The sequence below is a fragment of the Schistosoma mansoni genome, chromosome 3 (assembly GCF_000237925.1).
Source record: "Schistosoma mansoni strain Puerto Rico chromosome 3, complete genome".
In the NCBI taxonomy this organism is placed as follows: Eukaryota; Metazoa; Platyhelminthes; class Trematoda; order Strigeidida; family Schistosomatidae; genus Schistosoma; species Schistosoma mansoni.
Window position 1 is genome coordinate 4,242,814 of NC_031497.1, and position 22,891 is coordinate 4,265,704.

At 37.1% G+C, this 22,891-nt stretch overlaps 1 protein-coding gene across 1 annotated transcript; it reads right to left on the minus strand.

Annotated features, from left to right (window-relative positions):
• Window positions 1-693: 693 nt before the first annotated feature.
• On the minus strand, window positions 694-22,193 carry Smp_018280 (hypothetical protein). The gene is made up of 8 exons (XM_018798951.1): window positions 21,123-22,193; window positions 16,044-16,183; window positions 13,079-13,230; window positions 10,874-10,932; window positions 7,116-7,587; window positions 4,176-4,248; window positions 1,985-2,118; window positions 694-925 (listed from the first exon to the last, which is right to left on the minus strand). The coding sequence occupies exons 1-8, from the start codon at window positions 22,097-22,099 to the stop codon at window positions 758-760; spliced, it is 2,175 nt and encodes a 724-aa protein (XP_018650789.1). The 5' UTR covers window positions 22,100-22,193; the 3' UTR covers window positions 694-757.
• Between the last annotated feature and the right edge of the window lie 698 nt (window positions 22,194-22,891).

Sequence of the window (22,891 nt, forward strand, 5' to 3'; positions counted from 1 at the left end):
ATAGTTAGTGTTGGAACGTGAATTGTACAAACGTGGACTACATAATCGTTTGAATGAGAGAGATAATAGGACGTAGCTCTACCTGGACTAAACGAAAGTAATTGGAAGCAATCTAGACAAAAAGCAGTTGCATCAACGCTTACAAAGGAGTAAAACGAGTTAATAGATCTGGGAACTCACAGCTTTCTTAGAAGAGTACATGTGTAAGACCCTTTCGGTATGTTGTGTTAAAATCTGATTTTGTGTTGACTATTCGTTATCTCTCCTCAACATTTAAAATGAAGTATTCTTAAACAACTGTTCATGCAAGATACTCCAAACTAAGTGACGAGACTACCAGTGACCAATTCTGAGGAAAAAAACCGAACGAGGAGGAAATTAGGGAAAGATGATGGAGGTGGATGGAACAAACTTCAAGGTACACATCATCATAAGGGAGGTCACAACTCGGGATTCTCAAGATAAATGAAAAGACCCAGAAACAAGTGACCTTGGGAACCGGCGAAAGACATGCAGATCATGAATATTACTTGGGTAGAGCTTATTAAAGATTACTGGTCGGTAGCTTTTGGCCAATGACAGGTAGCTGGTCTAAGTGGTCAAGCAACTTGTTACGCATGTAGAGGTATAGAAGTATTAATCAAATTGTATTCGGTATAAAAAGTAGTCAAAGAGAAACCAACAACAGACTGAAGCTATTCGGGAGAAAAGAAACACATGAAATCTTTACATAAAGAGGTTTCCCAAAAATAATAAGTTAATCCATGATCTCTGAAGTGCCCATGCGATGAGTGACGTGATGCATTGTTTTAGGGTAAGAGCGCCTGGATGGTAAACCTGCACGTCCTTTTCCCTGTGTACTAACTGGACCCAAGTAGGGGAGGAACCAGGGTGTTTCTTCATAAACTTTAGTCCGAAAGAAAGGCTAGAAATGGAACATGAAAGGATGTGGAGATTTGTTTGATAATAGCATTAAGTTGCACGATGACATGAAATAAAACATACAAGGCAGAAAGGCACAAACTAATAATTTGAAATATGTAAAGAATTAATACTAACGGAGAATATTTTATCCTGTTAAGCAAATAATACTCATACTCTATCAGTTAATTTTATGCGCGACCTGTCACCTAAACTACCAACAACTGTATCATTTGGAAAGGAAAAAGCCTGGTGCATAACATACTATACAGTATTTAAAAGGTGCTGGGTTACACATTAATGAGTAGTTGTTCAGTCTAATATCTTGGGAATAATTTTATGTGGCGTCAATATTTACATTCTTTGAATAGAAGAACCAAGGGTAAGCGGTAGGGAATAACTCCAGAGTATTATGAATTAAATCTGTTTTATATAGATAGGAGATAACAACCCAGGCACTGAATGAGAGATACAAGAATAAGAAAACAAACGGTATACATTTCTCAAGTTACTACTGACTACTTCCATCCACTTAACATCAAGTTAACAAGTTGAAATTTATGACGGCTGATACATACTACATCATTTAAAATTAGGAAGAAATAATTGAAGTAATAATCCTGGTAGATGAGTGTGTGTTGGAAGATAAATTAGTTTCTAAGCCTAAAGGCACATTGATTAGTGTGGAAATCAAATAATAGTTTTTTTTGAGCGAAACTACTTGAATAAAAGTGACTAGAGAAATCTAATGATGGACATTTTCCTGAATATTTCACTTCCGAAATGTTACCGGAAATGAAAGTGAACTACCTGTATAATACTTAACACAGTGTAATGATAATGAATGTCGCAACTAAGGACACTAAATACAATGTGGAATCACGAGACGAAAGAAAAACGTATTTGTATAGACTGATTATTAGGTTTGCAGGAGAATACCCCATAAACTTACTATTTGGTTACACAATTATGCGAGTAAGCAACTGCATAGGTTTTAAAGTCATGAGAATAAGTCTTTTTAAAAAAGGAAATTATATGATACAAAACATTTGTACATTTATACCTGATCTAGGAAAAAACAATTGGGTAAGTTGACATTACCACGTAGAATTCCTGTCACTTTCAGCAAATCATCCTCCGAAACACCAGTCGTTAAATAAATTACACCAGCGGTAGGATCAACAGCGCGACAAATCGCTAAAAAATGTTTGTAATAAATAGGAAAACAATAGAAGCCTCGGTTCGTTAAACAGCAAAATGCATTACCAGTAAATCCATAGACAAGTGATTCAGATATTTAAATAACCACTGTTAGAGTTATTCATGATCTGACAGATGAATCTAGAAAAAATTCAAACTAATCATAACTGACCTAAATGGATTTAGACTTTTGAATTTTTTTGATCTCATTTGTCTACTTTGACTGTAGACGTATTAAAAACACAAAACAATATAGTGAGGAACGGAGAACATTATTGCACATAATAACTTGTCAGCTAAATTTATCGTATACAGGTCTAATCAGTTTGAGATAAATAGATAAAACAAAGCTTGAACTAACTAACAAAGCATATAACCTAGACACTTCAGTTATAAACAGAGTAAATCCGAGTTTAATATTTTGCTATTTCAAATCATATCAAAATACAAATGTTTCGGAACATTTTGAAAGCAAAGCGATTCTCGCGAGTACAGTATAGACATTACACTTTTAAGTGCATAGAAAAAGAATTAGAAAAATTCATGAGACAGAAACAATAAGCACGAGTGAAGATAATTGATGTAAATCAGTCAGTCAGTCAGTCAGCTACAACGTCGGACCAGGCACATTTATGCATCTCTCCAAGTTGCCATACCTCGTTAGCACAACAAGATGAACACCGGATTCATAGAAGTAGTTAATTTAATGGTGGTAATATATAGAAAAAAAGGTTGTATATAAGGATATATTACAGGAAAAAGGACAGATATGAAGCAATTTTAATCTCAAGGTTTAAGGGAAGATAAAGAGTGTATACACCTACGCCATTGTGATCGATTCTGAGCCATGTCACCTAGAGTCTCCAACCATTGGTTACGATAGTCACGCGGACCCCAACCAAGTAGTCTGCATCTACAAACATGGCTCAGACTAGAAGTTAGTGACTTCAAACACTGATGCCACGTTTTAGTTTGGTCGCCCCTAACTTTCTTCCAACCATCCCCTTTACTAGTCAGCATAGTGCGTCGTGGTAATCAGTGTTCAGGCATACGTAACACGTGACCCAACCATCTCAGTCGATGAAGATTCATAACCTAATCAACTGATTTACCATTATTCCCTAATACCCTGTGTCTAACCTCACTATTACTTACCCGGTGATCCCAGTAGATGCGAGCAATATTTCTAAGAAATCTGTGGTCAAATACTAGTAAATTACGAGTATCTTCTACTTTTAATGGCCATGTTTCACAGCCGTAAAGTAGAACAGAACCAATTGTACATTGGTCCAATTGATCTAAATACTTCAGAATAGTGTAAATCTGGAAGCACTTTTATTTAAAGTATCTTTCCTTTACAATAATTATAACCAAATGCCATAATGAATGTAACATGAGTTCAAAAGACTCGACGTTAAAATGCCAGGTGGTTGGAGGCGGTTGACAGAAAATACTACGCCTAGGTTTTATGTCAGTTGGGATTCGTCGGCAAGGTACGACTGTAATATTAAGGACTAGACAAACATGACGATGATCTGTGCTAAGTGGTCAATAGTAAATACTTCAGCCCTACAGGACAGTCGAAGACCGAATAGCTCAGTTGTTAAGTCGTAGATCGTGAAGTTGGGTAAAACAGATTCGAACAACTTATGGAACATTAGTTCCACCAAGACTATAGACATGCCATGCTGACTAGTGTTAAGTAGCACGAAACCTATGCCAAGTACATCCTGTAAACTACCACCGACCACCTAATAATATTGAGAATACATTCAAAAATGTGACTTATGATGAGGGAAATAATGTGACTAAATAATCAGAAATGGATTTTACTTCTATAAATCGAATAGATAAAACAAAGAACAAATTTTCAAAAATATATAACATTGAATTGATATTAGCTGTTGAAACACCAATAAATTTCATGAGGAACTGTAATTAGAATACTTTATATAACTTATCATGAAAACTGGCAAAGAATAAGTAGGTATATTCATCAGTATCATTTTCATGTTATATGGTAAACTTCATGTATATACAAATTCATAACTCACCTAGACCTACACACTCACAAACCGGATTGGATGATATCCAACGATACATGCAAGTAGAATCTGGTTCAGTTATCTACAAAATAAGGTAAAATATTGAATCACAAAAGTATGGAATCAAACGAAATGAACCAAGCTGACGAAATAAACTAAGTCAATGCCCATCAAATCACCAATAGTCAGTCAAATGCAACGCAGAACCTATGTAATGGACTATATTCGAGATAAATCTTTTGACTTTGTATATCAATTGCCGCGGTAACCGTTATTAAATAGATCGAAACCTACATGGTGTTGTTTACTTGTATCTTCCCACTGTTATTTAGGACTGCGATTGATCAGTCTCTTTTTGGCATATGTGCATCCTGTGCGGACTGCCTCGATACTGCCTGAAGTCACAAGCTTTATAACTGTTATTAGTTGGTCTCTTTCTTGGTGAACTCGTCGAAGATTTTTGGAGTTTCTCATTAGTCAGAATTGATGTCATAGTTGTCCATGTAGTGTGACATGAACCACCATTTCCCCATGAATCCTAAATCCAAAATGTGATCCTGAACAATATTCTGTATGCGTTCCAGACCATTTTCTTGAGGACGATCGAACAAGAATACATGAAGGAGACCCGTGAAATTCCCTCTACCGTTCGCTTGTGACTTCAGGAAATATCGAGGCAGTCCGCAAAGGATGCACAAATGCCAACGAGAGACTGATCAATTGCAGTCCAAATTAACAGTGGGAAGATACAAGTAAACAACACCAAGTGAATATAACTTCACCTCATTCCACAAGTAAGCGGCTATCAGGACTCAGTAGCTAAGTGGATAACGCGATGGCGTTCGAAGCGAACGGTACTGGGTTCGAGTTCCAGAGTGAACATCAACTCTGAGATGCGGGTACATCCAGCTGACGAGTCCCAAATAGGACGAAACGTGCGCCCTGGATTCCACTACTAGCCACTATCCATCTTTTCTTATAAAGATCCAAACTGTTTACAAACTCAGTAGGCAACACGAAGAGCCGACTTAAGTATATTATTGAACAGTACAGGTCATTAAGGCATAAGCACACCAAAAGAAATAGAGCAAAAACGCTAATGCAAGCGAGTGAGTGAATGCAGAGGCGAATCAAACATACATATTCACACAAACATGATAATAGTACCAAGATATACAAATTGCTACTGTTAGAATGACACGGTCTGTGATATAAATTAACTGAAGGGATTGAAAAATGTAAACGTTAACAAACTTAAGCGTAGGAGAGGAGCTATGTCTAACACGTAGTACCCAGTTTAATTTGTCAATACGTGTAACCTATAAAATAAAAATGACAGTTATCTGATATTCACTACTTTCATTGATAGGATATTACATGTGTGATCAGTTGACCTGTACATCGACTTAAATAAATTGTCTGTAGCTAAAAAATCATATTTTATTTTTCTACTAATAGCATTTTCATTAAACTTTGGTAGAATATTAGATGACAATAGATGTGCATATTAAATGATTAGTCTCGTGAAATGTCAAGTTATTTGTGCACATTTTGTTTTCAGCAAATGAAATAGATGTTATACATATTTTCCCTTACAACGACGTTTAAACATAAAGGGAATTATGTCGTGGTTAGTCAGCTAGACAGGGATCAAATAATAGGGTATTGACTATTTATAATAAAATGATGAGATGAAATAATTAATTTTTCAAGAGTTGTTTGTTGTTTAATACCATAATTTCCTTGATTAGTTAACAACAAAAAAGAGGATTCTCAGTTTGAATCTGTCAGATGAGAGATTATACCCTGTATCTGAGACATGAACGAATATCCAGAAATTCATTCGCAATAAATATTAAAATGGAAAGTATAATTTAAACAAGTATTTTAGTTAATTCCTCTCACTAGATATTACAGTTACAAATGAAGAATTAAATCACTAGGCCTTATGATGAAAAACTGTTGCCACAGATCATAGGATTAACTTTAAATATGGTAAAGGAGTCATAGAAAAAATCACATCTTCAGTAATTATATTAAATAATAAAAAAGCAAGGAAAATGTCCTGTCTTTTGCCCGGTTAATTATCACGTATTGTGATTGCCAATCAGAATACGACTTATATAGTCCTAGCACTGTGTCAAACCAATGACGTGTTAACCGGTACGAGCAGCCTAGAGTCAATTCTGAATTCTTATTGGTTCTTCTCATCCAGCCCTATCCGTTTGAGTCCAGAACACAAATCCCAGTTTCCATCGTATGAATCATATAGTTCAGACACACTAGGTTTATATACAAACAAACCAGACCGCATCATACCATAAAATAGAAAATAACAATTATGCAAGATCAAGCCAAAAAGTGGCTGTGAGTGTGGGAGGCTGTAGATCAGGGATAACTTAAGAATAATCAATCGTATAATAGCAGTCAATAGGTCGAATGGGAGCTTATAATAAAATGAATATGAATATATATATAATTTAGTTACTTAATAGTTATACAATAAGAATATATGTATAATATTAGTCCATAAATAATTTCTAGCCGTTACCATTCATTTATACTTCGTTAGGATATAACAGAAAAAACTAGTTACGGATTTATCAATCGAACTTTATTGTTATGATAAGGAGATTTAAAGCAAATTTCCATGAACAATGATTTAAAGTATAAACAGTCGTATGTATAAATGTAAGGCAAACTAATTCACTATGTTAATTTCATTTTCATAACAGGGATGATTGACTAGATGTGGTAAGTTTATGGTTTTAACAAATTTGCATAACAAAACCATAAAGGCAATATGATGAATAAAACGATTTTAAAATTTAAACTTACACATACACAAGATGGAATTAGAAATCACTGAAAAGCAAATAGTGGTTAATAGTTAAGGCGTAAATATATAATATTATATAGTACGGATGTTTCTATACATGCAGAACTTACATTATGTCGTGGTACAACGCAAAGGGCAACTAGAGTAGCATTTAAACAAGCTAATAAATTATCGACACTTGATGGAAAAGCAGAATCTTCTGCAAATAGTTTAGAATCCGGGCGCATTATCCGAAAGGCCAAATGATTTGAATCATTCTTATTAGTGTTTAACGAATCAATTTTTAATGTATTGTGCTGAACATCGGACATAGAAACAGAGCTACTGAGTATTACATTTTTCTGTTCATTTACATTTTCACATGTATTTTGTTGTTTAGATGGAACAGTAACAGGAACTTGGTAAGGGATACAATCCAGCAAATGTGCTACTGGATGTCCAAGAGATTCATCTTTTAATCTAGAAGGTAAGCTAGTATATGCACAAGCCAAAGTAGACATAAAATAAGTCAGCATCATTAAATCGCGATGATCAGGAGGACCAAGATTGTATCGTGGGTCATTTATTGTATTATCCTTGTATCTAAAACAATATGTACAGAAAATGAAAGCTGGAAATAGTCATAACCCAAATTTTGTGCATATTAACATAGACATTATTTATGCATTAACAATAGTGCATCAGTGAATCATCAACAAAAACTTATCGTGGGCAACACGAATATCAATGTGAGAACTTAAAATACGAAGAACCGAAAAGGACTATTACCAAAAAATTAAATCAGTGATTAGGTTACTGTTGATCTGAAAAAAATTGGTGCATTATCTAAAGATTTTACATGGGTGATATAACTTTAAACAAACTTTTTTCTTACCAAATTTATACAAAGAGATTTGTGCTAAAAGCAATAATCTAACTATAATGATTGTTTCAAACATGAAAACTTTATTTCTCACTCGAAAATTTATATTAGCTATTTCACCATTGTATTACTGTGGTGTATACTTTAGACAAATGGATTTTTCCTTGTAACTGACACCTTGAAAATGAACAGTATTATAATCTTGTCGTAAATATGATGAAAACTGGTTGACTAGCCATGCAAAAGATTTTTATTAACGATGTTACTTAAAACTATAAATGTATCCACAAACGTATGTGAAGTATAAGTATTTATCTGTTTTAAAGGATAGAAATAAATATGTATTGTACATTTAAATCATGAATAATAACACATACTAACGGATTCTAGGATAACGGCCATTGAGATCGATATACTTTGTCTTAGTTTACACTTAAACATGAATTTAAATAACATTTATATCTATAAAAGCAATAACCGTGTGATTTAAACAACAGAATAACTATAGTCATCTGATGATCATTTGTAAGTTTCTTCCAGCGGGATCAACTAGATTGATATTGGCAGAAAATAACATTATTGCTAATATTATTAAATATATTTCCTCACGAGCAATAAAGATTCTGTAGTCCATTTCTATAAAATTATACCAACTTGCTAAATAAGTTTTCAGAACTACTGAATTGAGTGATAACAAGTTGAATAAACTAATAACTAATCTCCTATTCTGGTTGTTGCTAGGCTTGAAAATGAGTTGTTATGTGATGAAGACAGCTCATTTAACAATAAACAAACGATTAACAAATAAAGTTATGATAGAAAAGATTGTTGATGATGATTACTATATTTAGTGATATTTAAAACATCATACTTACAGATCGAGAAAAATGATTATCCAATGTCTAAGAACGGTTAGTTAGTTATAAGCAACATAGAACCTAGCGTATCTGTGGATCAGTTCAAATTGTTACACCACATCACCACAACATGTTACAGTTATATGAGTAGCAACAATTTTAGTGGTATTAGAAAAGATTATGCATAGAATATATAATTTGACCAGAAAATATAGATTTGTGCAATAAAAATATCTTCGAGATATTTATGAAGCTTAAGATCTAAGGGAAGACAAAGAGTGAAGGCACCTGCATCATTGCGACCGATTGTGAGTCATGTCACTTAATGTTTCTAGTCATTAGTGAGGTTGATCGTGCAAACCTCAAACAAATAGTCTGCACCTACTTAAACGTCCCACTCCAACAGTCAATAATTTCATGGACTAATGCCACATTTTAGTTTGACACTCTTAGCTTTCTTACAGCTTACTCCTGTACCAGCTATTATTGTCCATCGAGGTAGGCGGTAGTTGGGCATACGTAATACATGTCCCGATAAATATTCAATACCTCACTAATTGGCTTGTGATCCTTAACCAGTAACCGGTGTTTAACCCCAACATTACTTACTCGGTGGTTCCAACACACACGAGTAATGCTTCAAAGACATCCATGATTAGACACTAGTAAACTATGAATATTCTTTCTTTTAAAAGCTACATTTTTCAGCCTTAAAGTATGATAGAAGAAACCGCTGTTCAGTGTAGTCGTCCTTTGATTTGGAGGTAGAAGTCTCGTCAACGCCACATGTTGACAATGGCCAGCCATGCTTTCTAATCCCGTGCTAAAATCATATCAGATACTAATCCAAAAGGGCTGATGTGACCAGGAAGTGAAATGGTAGACATGCTCAACTAATTTACTGCCTATCATTAGTTTAGGTGTTGGCGCACATCAGTCCTAAAACAGTATCTTAGACAACAGAACTTGAATTAAAAAAGTTTTATAATTATAGCTGGAGTCTTTGAATAATAACGACAAATGAAACATCCATAAGATTAGTTTACGATTCTCGCTACTTACTTTAATGGTACTTACTAACCAGTTAAAGAATCGTGCACTTGACTTTAAGCCATAATTTTAACCTGGTAGTATTCAGCTGCCCAAACCATAATAGGTGACATAAAGTTCCAAACTACAACCCAGTGCTTTATGGTCGAATTCTTAGTTTATTGAATAATTGATTCAGTTACTAACTAATCATATATTGTACTCAAACGTAACAAGTAGACGATAACCATATAACTTTACACTTATTAAGTCAATCCTAGAAAACAAAAACTCATGTATAAATCTGCGGACCAATATTTAAGTAAATGAAAGAACCAAGTGTTTCAATCTCAGAAAATTACACTCAACACAGAGTAATGACTGTAAAAGGTCAAAATGTTTGGCAATAAAAATTACCCGACAGAAAGAACAAAGAAGGAGGATATACATAATAGATGCTTTCAATGCCTAAGACTTTGAAAGACATGACTAGCTATCAGTAGTAAACTAGCTAAAAGTTGCGTAACAGAGGTATAATTTTTCATATTAATATTAATTAATAAATTGTAAAGGACACAAAATCTACACAATCTATCTGATCTAAAAATCGTTTGATGTCGTTACAACGATAATTTTTCAGTGTTATTATAGACCGAAATTTAATCATTTCAGCATATTGGTATAAATTTAATCTAATAGTTTAGCAAATTGTGTATATTTTAAGTCATTTTCCAAAATGAGCTTGTTCTATCATAACGATTAACTAAAAAAATATTACTCCAACCCAATTTAATTAATCTGGGCAGTAGTATTATTGATAGGAAACAGATAATTATTTCTAAAAATCCAAAAAGGAAACAAATTATGCTATAGTGTGAGAACGGGATCAATGCAGAATATGTTGTACACATACAAAATAACGGAATATATCGTTAAGAATACATGCAAAGTATATTTAGTCACAAAAATATCCATCATTGATATACAATCATTACTTAAAATGAAACACTGTTATACAATGAATAATATGTTACAAATGGATTTATTGAAGTTTAACCTAGGTTTTATACATAAACATATAACCTTAAATACCAATCAATCATTAGTAAATATAACATACAATTTGACATTAGATTCTATAAGAATCACATCATGATTAAATGTTTCATTGGAAATGTCCTGTAGAAAAAAGAAAATAGCTAAGTTAGCATTACGGATAACAAGTAATGTATTGCTAAAATTTAAATTATTACTATTATTTAGTAGTGAACAGTGACCTGAAATGATATATTGTAAGACACTAAATCATATAGAGGATAGAAAACATGAAGAAACATAACAAATGAAACGACCCGTTAGACTCAACAACGATTTTGGACCATATTTGTTTATTTAACAACACAAATCCTAGTGCAATAAGACACCAAGAAAGCACCGAACAAATAAAATATTTTCGTGATAAAATAAAAGAGGAACAGTAATCGAATCGATAAATTAGTGAAGATGCGGTTTAATAAAAAATACAGCCAACAAACACTTATATCAGCTAACGCTCAATCCACTTTTATGAGGAGTATGATGGAAAACTACAGGAAGATTGATATTCACTTCTATTCTGAGCCATTCCATATAACATTAAATAGCACCATCTCTCTGACCTACGCAAAAGAGTCGTCATAGATTGACGAATCGCGATCCTAAACATCTTTATTTCACACCACAGTGACATGTCATAAACTGATTACCAGTTCACCTTCACCATTAAATCTCAGTTATCAGATAATGTACGGTATGGAAGTCACTGGTATGACATCCTTAAGACATATTTAAGAAACTGAAGCCAATGTTCCAAGATGATGACATTAATTGAGCTGTCAACAATGCTCCCTGAACACACATTACTGAATCACAGCATTAATAGTGTTGCTACTTGAGGTCACAAGCAATTTGGAGACAATGGTAATCGGATACCGGACCCCTCAGACATTCTTAGATCAGGTGAACCAGGTTCCAAAATCATATTACGAAGCTGTAGATTCGACATTTTACGGCTAGACTAATATCAAGACTCCACCAAAACGATACAGATAGGGATAAATTCCTTTGGTTTCCACTACATATAGGTTGACGTCACCTGTCCCTCCATCATTGGCAATCACACGTTTACTCAAATAAACAAATACTTCAACTATTTCCAGCGGTCCACAAAAAGAAGTGAAGCCAGACACATGTCTATACTGGTCTCACAGATCGAATACTAGATGCAACGGAATGGAGATGTGAAAATATATTAGTGTGCTGATTTATGATCGAGTTTCTATTATTATTTAAGAATATATTGCTGATAAAGAGGTCTTTTTGTTTCCAGTCTTTTGTTCCATTTTAATTGCTAACAATAAGAGTGCAGTTTACTGTCTTGATGTTTTATTGGAGAAGTAGAAGTTGCGGTTCACCAGTCTATAGAGACTTGAAAGCTAACCTACTGGTCGCGGTTTTAAACTCTATTCCACTAATCAGGGTTTGGTAGGAGTATATATTATGCCGGGTCTAACACAATAAGCATAGTTTGAAGCCTAAATGCAAATGGTGAGTTACTGATATAACTGATGGTTTGAAATATTTTTTCCCTCACATATACTACGATAATACGTTATACCGTAATGAGACTAGTCACGTTACATCGGATCCAGGATTCATGATTTGGAATATAGAACCTGATTAATGCTAGATGATACTTTACTCAACATAATTACAAATGCCCACACTCAGTGAGTCCGGAGTACAAATCAATGAAAGAAAAGAAAATCACATATTCAAAAGTCAGTAGTTTAAGTACCTGTTTTTTCACACTCATTGACCAGTCATACTTTGGTCTCACAACCACATGGCAGTTTCATTACCACTGTTTGATTACGATGCAACTATATGGTCTGCCAAGATATTTTGTTTTCAGTACACGTACTTGTGATCTCAAAAATCCCAATATTTGGAATCTATACACAGCATTAAGAAAGTGGAACTGACAGAACTTATTGACAAACAAGTACATGGAATTCGATTAGACCTATAACTACCTTGAAAAGCCGACAGAAAAAACCGGATGTCTGTCACGTCAGTTATGAAGCATATAATAGATTTTAAAAAACACAATATATAAATATTTCGGAGTTGATTCCAGGTGTTTAGAGGAAATAGATGTTCCTGTATAAGATTAAGGTGACTATCATAGGGTGGAAATACAGAATCATTCAATAAACTGAGCTTAAATTATCTACTCACAAATTCAAAGTACGAACTATGTGTGTCTAATTAAAAGACAACTTACCCGTGAATTCCAGGTGTCCATAGTTTTTAACGAACTACTATTTAGATCTGGAACGTTTGTGCGATTATTTGAAGATCCTGTAAGACGAAGCTGAACGATTAGGTCTGGTTTAACTAACAGTATTTGCTCCAACAACAATGTTAATCCAAGCCCTGGGAGTACAACAATAATGATATTTTATGTACATAGCACCTGAGCAAACTTATTTTGAACATTACACTTGATATCAGTTTTATTTATTCAATATACTAAACTTGGTACAACTGGCGACAAAATAGATATGGGCTACCCAATTACAGAGTAACATGGTGAAGGAAATAAAGTCGAAAACAAGAAATCAGTAGCTAAAGACAGTATGTAATGAGAAATACAGCTCAGACAGCAATACAACCGAGTAACAGCTCTTTCAAACAAGGGAGTTCCTTTCATTCTCTATAAATATATAAAAGCTACAGCAGGAGCCCCACTGGTTTTACTTTGAGCCATATCATTTAACGTCTCAAATCACTAAACTGCACTATTTCTCCGACCCTAACAAGGGGGTTATGATGGATTGACAGATCCTAGTACTATAAAGCTTTTTTTCACTCCACAGTGACATGTCATAAACTGGTCACCAGTAGGTCAGTTCGCCATCATCCTTAAAATGATTCGGGGGAAGATCGTCCGAGCCTGCAAACCATGACACGAAACTATACTGCACCTGTATTTCAAAATGTCTTATCATCAAAATAAATGAATGAAAAACATTGTATCAGTACTCGGAAAACTTATCTTATTTGTTATATGTTAAAAGCTGGTACCTATGGAGAGTAACATAAAATCCTGTTAACCAAATAAATATTTGCATGTACATGTGGGATGTTTGTGTACCCACAATGCTCTAAATTTATCATAAATATGATACGTGGCGGGGGTGTTGTTTACGAAATTGAGAGGACGAAAAGCGAATGTCCGGCGCTTTAACCGGGTTGATGGACGCGGAAAGTTCACCTAGGGGAGTTGGAAAACCCTCATTCCAAACCAATGGTGCACATGGGCTCCAGTATCCTGATGGAACAAATGGCGTATGAACCTGTTGTTGGTCACCGGCTACCATGGGACTGCATCTCCTTAAGATGCTCCACTGCCTTGTGGACTAGACCTTCAGGTCAAAGGCTCCGGGTGTGGCCCCCTAAGAAAACCACCTGCTTCAGTCTGGGCACCTGGGCAGTATTATAGCCCTCACACAAATCAAATGAGATTTGTGAGGCGCATATTTATCTGGTGCTTCCTTGTACCAATATTTATGTGTTTAAATAAATAAAATATCATAAATATGTTACGAAAACTACAAAATCTGATCATTAGATTTGACATAACCTAATAGCCAGTCAGTTTGGTAGAAAGATATAATTGAGGAGCTTTCACATTGTTGTTATTTAGTTGGTGGTGATAAGCCACGTGAAATCTGTTACAGATGTCTATCAGTTCGATTTAGATCACATTGGCACAGAGAGATGAAATTAGAAACACAAATACAAAGATGATCAAAAGCAGTAATGGAATCAATGTTAGCAAGGGTCGGAAATAAGAAATGTAATCCGAGAGAGGAAATATGAGATAATGCCGAAACTCGAGACTTAGGAGTAGACAAAGAAATGGTCTATTTGTGCTACGGTGACCGACTTTGAACTACGACGCTTAAAATCTGCAACTACTGATCAAGATTATCGCCCGGTCCTAAACAGATAATCTAACAAAAAGGTGTATACCACTATTCGGTGACTTTACGGACTAATGACAAGCCTTAGTTTGTCTTAAAACTGAAAATCGGAAACGAAACCTTAAGCTTTTCTGAAAACTTCTACGTACTCGAATGTCAAGGTACTTCTCAAACACGATATAAATTGAATAATATGATGACACTGAAGCCTCATATGGCGATAAAATAACTTTTTGATCCAAACAATCTAAATTCTAGTAGTTAGTAGGGATCAGAAGGGTAAGATCTGGTATAATTATGTCGAAGTTCATTTTTTGAATTGTGAAACATAATACTAAGTAGATCCTTTTGGTATATTGACTGATCCATCGTTTAGCAGACATTTGTGTTTTATTTATTATTTATTTAAACATAAATATTGGTACAAATCGGCACCGAATACATATGCGCCACATAAGCCACTTGATTTGTGTGTGGGCTGGGATACTACTTGGGTACCCAGGCCGAAGCAGGTGGTTTTCTTAGAGGGCCACACCCCGAGCCCTCAAGCTAAAGGTCTGATCCACAAGGCAGTGGAGCATCGTGAGGAGATGGAGTCCTATGGTAGCTGGTGACCAACAATACGTTTATACGCCACTTGTTCCCTCAGGATCCTGGAGCCCATGTGCTCCATTGGCTTGGATCAGGATTTTCCAACTCCCCTAGGTAGACTCTCTGTGTCCACCGACCCGGTTAAAGCGCCAGGACATTCGTTTTTCATTCTCTCAATTTCGGAAACAACACCCCGCCGCGAGAAGGTAATGATTAGGATTTGTCTGGCAGTGGTTGTATACACGTGGCCGTGTGAGAGCATTTCGAGAGAGAGGGCGTTCCCTCCCGACCCTCGGCCGTATTAGAGCATTTGGGGGCTTTCGTGCGCTATATCTAGGATTCTAGGCAATATATTGTGCTGTAAATGACAATAAAGTGTTATAAATATTGATAACAAAGACCTGCGAATGTCAAACGTACCAATTAAAAAAAAACGGTTTACTTGGATGATAGTCCGGTTACGAAAAAACAATGGACTTTCCTAATCAAAATGCATAAGCGAAAATATTTGCATTTTGTTTCACGGTGGGTTGTGTAAAAATACTTAAAATTACTGTAGAATCACTGACGTCGTCCAATAAAGTATTTCGGAGAAAAATTTATGTGGAAATAGGCATTGTGATAAACACGAAAACATGAGTTTTTGATTAACTGTGGCTAAAAACATACCTTGCATCCAGCCCATTGTGTTGACTAGTAAACGCGGTTTTGGTTCAGGTAAATTAACGTAAGCATCATATACAAAGCTGAGGCATTTCAAGTAGAAACTGGGATCATCAGAGGGTGTAATGCAACCGACAAAACACTGACTAGAATAAAATAGATAACCAGAAAGATTCACATGGATTCAGAAAGATGATGAGGAAGAACGATTTAGAAACACCAAAACAAAGAACACGGAAGATATGATACCTTAATTCTTAGAGTAGGTACAAGACAATCAGAATGATAATTACTTTCAAATGCAATATAAAATAAGTATCAAAAAAGAACTAGCAGAGACCAACTATGATGGACAGTAATTACTTAATTTGGAAATCACTTGGACATTGAAGTGAAGAGAACCCAAATGCCCTGGTACGGCCGAGAGTGGGGAGAGTCCGCTCTCCCTCCCGAAATGCTCTCACATGGCCACGCGTATAAAACCACTGCCAGACAAATCCTACTCATTGCCTTCTCGCCCCACGACTGTTTTTACGAAATCGAGAGAACGAAAAGCGAATGTCCTGGCGCTTTAACCGGGTCGGTGGACACAGAGAGTCTACCTAGGGGAGTTGGAAAACCCTGATTCCAAACCAATGGCGCACGTGGGCTCCAGGATCATGAGGGAACAAGTGGCTACCATGGGACTGCATCTCCTCATGATGCTCCATTGCCTAGTGGACCAGACCTTTAGGTTAAAGGATCGGGGTGTGACCCCCTAAGAAAACCACCTGCTTCGGTCTGGGCACCCGGGAAGCATCATAGCTTTAACACAATTAAAATGAAATGAGAATGATCTCTGGATATACTAATCACACTCTTTTTACAATTTAAATAACCTATACCCATTTGATAACATCCACTTTTATTTTTATTTTTTTGTATTACGTCACTTATCCACTCTCTTCCATTTTCACCTTGAGTATTTTTACTTTTCAACTTATACAGCAGCTCGCTTATGGAGGGAATTCTGTTCTATCTAAACGATCTCGAGTCACTGATTGGTTGAAAATTGAATGCTGCTACCGAATACAAATACTAAAACAGTTTTTCTGAAACCACGTACACCATTCAAACTGTCCTCCTTCAACGTTCGCACACTAATACAGATCGGACAACGGATAAGGCTGGCTATGTCTTCAGAAAGCCTTAATATCGACGTCTATTGTCTATCCGAGACCCGTATTCGAGATTCTGGTGAAGTCCTACAAATTCGCTCTCTATCTGTCACTTCGAAAAGCTTGTTTTACGTGCATTTATCAGGGGACCCTGTGGCATCTTCGTCTGGTTTAGCTGGTGTTGGTGTCCCACTAAGCGCTAGAGCTGAGGCAGCACCAATTGATTGGATCCCGATTAACAATCGGTTATGTGCTGTTAGATTAGAAAGTTCCATCAAAGTACGAAGAAATCGGTGCGAGAAATGATGTCTTTTTGTCATCTCCGCCTATGCTCCGACAGATTGCAGCCCGGATGCGATCAATGATGGATTTTAGCACCAGTTAACTGTTCTTCTACAGAGAGTGAGTTCGACAGATATTGTAGTACTAGCCGGAGACTTGAATGCTCAGTCCGGGCGTTTAGGCACAGAAGAGAGTCGTTTAGGTGGCTGATGGGGACTTGTTGGTGGCAGGACAGATAACGGAGACTGTCTACTGCAACTGTGCGCAAACCCCAACCTGTTTCTGGCTAGCACCAACTACCAGCATAATCATCGCCGATGTGCCACCTGGAGTCCTCCCTCTGCATCTCAAGCCTGAACTCAGATTGATCACATCGCGATCAGCTACCGCTGGCGTAGTTGTGTACAAGACTGCCGCTCCTTTTCGAGTACCTATCTGGACTCTGATCATGCCCTGGTCTGCGCCAATCTTACCTTACTGTTCCGTGGACAACGAATTGATCATCAGAAAAGGATTGATGTCAGTAAGTTGGTTGCATCTTCTGTTACAACTAAGTATCGAACCGAGCTAGGTTCAAGGCTAGTTACCATCGCACTGAGAAGTATAGATGAGCATTGGTTGCAATTACATGATGCCATGAAAATGGAGAGTAAAGTCCCTTGAGGCTTCGCGAAATGCCCCGCTTGTAAAAGCTAGGTTTCTTCAGGCTCCTTACAACTCATTGAAGAGCGTCGGTCCACTACGAGTGACTGTGAGTTTGACCACAAACGACGACTGTTACGTAATGGAATTGGGTAAAACTTGAGTAAGGACCGAGAAGCATGGTGGTCGGAGCTTGCCAATCAGTTGGAAGCAGCAGCTGCATCTAGTAACTACCGGAAGCGCTTCCAACTCATTCGAGCCGCTGGCAGCAAGAATTGTGGTGTGAGCGAAACAATCTGCGAGGATGACGGGATGCCAATTACTAACATCTGTCGACGACTTGGACGATGGGCGGAATTTTTTGAAGGACAGTTCAACTGGCCTGCTGCTCCGGCAACATCGATCAGACTGTCCTGTTCTCCATGTCCTGTGACGACTGACCCACCAAATGAGGTGGAAGTCCGCAAGGAACTCCAACTCTTAAAGCGCCATGAATCACCAGGCTCAGATGATTTGCCTCCGGCTCTTCCTAAAGATGATGGTGACTTTCTGGTTAAGGAACTGACGTTGTTTACAAAGGTTTGGGAGTTAGAGAGTGTTCCAACATCATGGAATGAGTCGATAGTTGCCCCTATCTTTAAAAGGGTTCACGTCGTTTTTGTAACAACTATCGGGGGATAAGTCTACTTCCGATTGCGTCCAAACTGTTGGCTTCTGTCATACTTCGTAGGTTGTTTAAAACCCGAGAAAGATTGACTCTTGAGGAGCAGGCTGGTTTCCGTTCTGTTCGAGGATGTATTGATTATATCTTTACCCTCCGCCAAATGTTAGAACACCGTCATACTTATCACAGGCCAACAATCGTAGTATTTCTTGACATCAGGACTGCCTTTGATCCGTTGGACAGGACTGTTCTCTGGGATTGTCTATTGAAGAAGGGTGTGACTGAGAAGTTTATTGACATCCCAAAAGCCCTATATACAAACACCTCAGGCAGAGTGAGGGCATACGACTACCTCCCCCCACTGTTCGATTCAAACAGTGGGGTTAGGTAGGGTTGCCCAATCTCACCATTCCTCTTCAACTTTGCCATCGATGACATACTGGAAACAGCTCTGACGGATGGTGGTGTGGATCTATTGCCTGGGAAAAGACTTCTCGATCTTGAGTATACGGATGATATTGTCTTACTGTGCGATAATGCCTGAGCCATGCAATGCGCACTTAGTCAGTTGGCAATCGGTGTCTGTAGGTATGGCATGTACTTTGCACCTTTCAAGTGCAAAGTACTCCCAAAAGATTAATGGGACACTGATCCTGCACTCACCCTGGGTAGTAAGCAGATAGTAGTCGAGAAGTTTGTGTATCCAGGTAGGTGCATAAGTGCTGGTGGTGGCGTGAGTGATGAGATGGATTCACGTACAGTGAAAGCCAGAGCGGCTTATGCCAATCTGGGCCATCTTTGGTGACTTCGTGATGTCAGTCGGCTGTAAGAGGTCAGTTCTACAACGCGTCGGTGAGAACAGTTTTGCTCTATGCTTGTGGCCTCTCCGAGTTGAGGATGTTAGATCACTCTTTATATTTGATCATAGTTGTCTCCGAAGGGTTACTGACATCCAGTGGCAACACCATGTTAGTAATGCAGAGGTTAGGCATCATGTGTTTGGGCTCAGTGATGATAGTCCAATTGGTGTCACCATCTTGAAAAATAAACTTTGGTGGCTTTGACATGTTCTACAAATGTCGTCCCAGAGAATTCCACGTCGTGCATTATTTGCCGACGCTGGGACTGGTTGGAAAAAGCCGAGGGGTGGTCTGTGTATGACATGGTGTCGTGGTATGAAAGAAAGCTGCAAAGGGCTGGCTTCTGTTGGTCCTTTCCGACTCCCTGGCTGAGGTCATAAAGACGGTGCAACACAGTGGCTAGAGATTTTATCAGATGCAGCTCAGAATAGAAGCCAGTGGCGATCCTACTGCAACCTTCTCTTACTTTCTTCATAAAAAGTGGTTGTAACTTCCCTAAATGAAAGAATTCTTCTGGTTGTACATTTCCGTTTCCACAACGATTATTATTACACTACCATACAGTAATTTGTGGTCCTTGTTGTTCTTTATTTGTCTTCTCTCATACGCACGTCAAATCATTTTTCTCTTCCCATTCTCATTGTTATTGTGTGGCGCATATATATCTGGTGCTCCCTTGTACCAATATTCAGATGTTCAAGTAAAAATAAACAGAACCCAAAGACAAACGATCCAAAGGTTTTTCGGAACTGGAGGCATCATTGCATCGTTCAGATGAGATAATTTTGATCTCAAGCACAAATGATATAGATTATCTTCCTGAGACTCGGTCGGTTAGAACGCTATGAAGCTTGGTATTACAACATACCACGGCCTAATTTCAAGGAACTGTATCTTCATGTATTTAGGCATTACAGCATATTACTAAGAGCCGAAAAAGGTATAATGATCCTATCAACTAAATAAAAACACCAAATAATGACAAACAAAACTTAAAGACTATATAGGGTCTGTAAATTACTTTCGCCCTTAAATAAAAAGACCATGTATGTCTTTCCGGCAATAGGAAATATATGTGTATGATCCCAGAGTTCGATACAAATATAATCTCGAAATTTAAAGTTACCTGGTGCAATAGAAACCAAGGTGTGAACAACGATGATTTTATGAAGTGTTAGTTTAGCACTTAACCGGTCAGCTTTATCACTTTACAAAGTTTGTGAAAGAAAATTTTCAGATTCGCATTTATTTGGTGCTGGTCTAAATTAATGTCTAAGCAAGTCTGATGCGTTAAAATCACCATCAGTTATGAACTACCAACAGAAAAATCAAATCAATCGACGATAGGTGATTACAAATAAGAGATAAAAAGGAATAAATTGGTATAAATGCGCTTTAGATTGGCAGCATTCATGTCTTAAGTGGGCTAACGTGCTTAAAATATCAAAAATTGCAGTTTAAGGTTATATTGAGAACTTACCGAAGAATATTTACATTGGTGGATAAAGTATGAGTATATGGAGGACCAAACAATGGCAGTTTGACCAGACACAAACTTATAATTCCGTTTGGAGTAAATTCAGGTTGACCAATATCACAATCAAGAACTGCAACACACTTTTCTTTAAGTGGATATTCCACATCTGTAAGGATTTTGTTTGATAAAAAACGCAGTAGAGATGATTTTCCAGCACCCTTCGGACCACAAATTAATAACTTCCTCACACAATCATCACGAGGAGCAACTACGGGGACAGAGCTGAGTTTCAGTGAAATATGTGAAACTTCTGGTGCAACCTGATATCCAAGGCTTCCATCATGCTCGAGGAAAGTAAATCCAAGTAATTTAGCTAAGGAGGCATTTGGTACAGTGCCTTCTGATGGTAGATGAAACAAAAAACGAAACCGCTTAATCTCAGAAATTGAGTCCAGGACTCGACTCTGGCAAGGACTGAAATGTAAAACGGTCACATCTTCCTGAAAAGCACTTATTTCTTTGATAAGACGGTCCGTCAAAAATTGAACATCACTTAGATCACACAAAGTCTCTAGAGCAACTTTGGTTTCGGAAGATTGAAGTCCCTGAGTTGTATTTTTATGTACATATTTCCACTCGACGTGTGGACATTGAGTAATAGATAAGGGAGTGTGTGAAGTGGATGAATAAAGATTAAATGAAGTGGAAGGATTGGATCCTATATTTCCTCCCCATATAGTGATCGTTGGTCCACACAAGTGAGTAAATCTCGCTTTACCATAAACTGCGAGGTGTGTGTCATGACCAAGTAAAATGAAGCAAGAACATAGACGTCTACTTGGCAAGTATACAATTATCTGCGCTCGTTTGGATTCAAACATAGTGACAAAAAGTTTTTGCTTATTCCGATTACTATTCGCGTCAGTGTCATCTTGAAGACTCTGAGATTTCCTACGCGGAATCTTCTTGTAAGCAAACATGAGTTAGGATGGATGAAATGTCAAGTACCGTTTAAACCCATCTCATTTTTGTTCACGCGACCTTAATTAGTTTCATACAAGGCGGGCATTCTTCAGTCTTCAGTAGACGATTTGGTCTCGGTTTTTAAACTTCCTTAGAATTTCCTCTCAAATGATCAGTCCCAGTCCCAGGAAAAAATAAGACATATAAATACCAAGGTCACCGTTCGGCATATAAGCCAGTATTAGATCACCCCGTAATCTACTGTATAATAACGGAAATAAGTCGAGTTGTCTCAGTCTGTCTTCACAAGATAACTCAGGGAGACATTTCGCTATTTTGGCCCGTCTTCGTTGAACTTCTTCCAGCATATCCATCTCATACATGAAACAAGGACTAACTGCTTGAATCCCATATTCCAAATGCAGTTTCACGAAAGTCGGGTATAACACTTTAAGCATTCATTCGTCCAAGTACTGCAAAGGCCTACGAATGACCCGTAATACCCTAAAGCCTTTGGCAGCAACAGCCTTCTAGTTTCTCATGGTTCTGAGGTCGCAGCTTATTATGACTCCTAAATCTTTATAGTTCATTTTTTGGGTAACACAACTCCACGTATAGAGTAGTGATTTGAATCATCATAATTATTTAATTGCATCATCACACTCTTGTTAGGATTCACTTCTAGCGACCACCCAACCATTCATGCAACCAATGGATTGAGATCATCCTGTAATATTATTGTGTGTGACATAGTCTGTAAGGGTTTCAAAATCTTAATGTCATCGGCAAAGGGTAGAACGGATGACTTT

Bases quoted from the DNA above. Each gene is read 5' to 3' on its own strand.
- Smp_018280 (XM_018798951.1), bottom strand. From the start codon at position 22,099: ATGTTTGCTTACAAGAAGATTCCGCGTAGGAAATCTCAGAGTCTTCAA. The intron at 4,249-7,115 runs GTAAGTTCTGCA...CTTATTTTGTAG, and splicing joins GCGTTGTACCACGACATAAT to ATAACTGAACCAGATTCTAC. The intron at 2,119-4,175 runs GTGAGTTATGAA...AACATTTTTTAG, and splicing joins TTGTGAGTGTGTAGGTCTAG to CGATTTGTCGCGCTGTTGAT.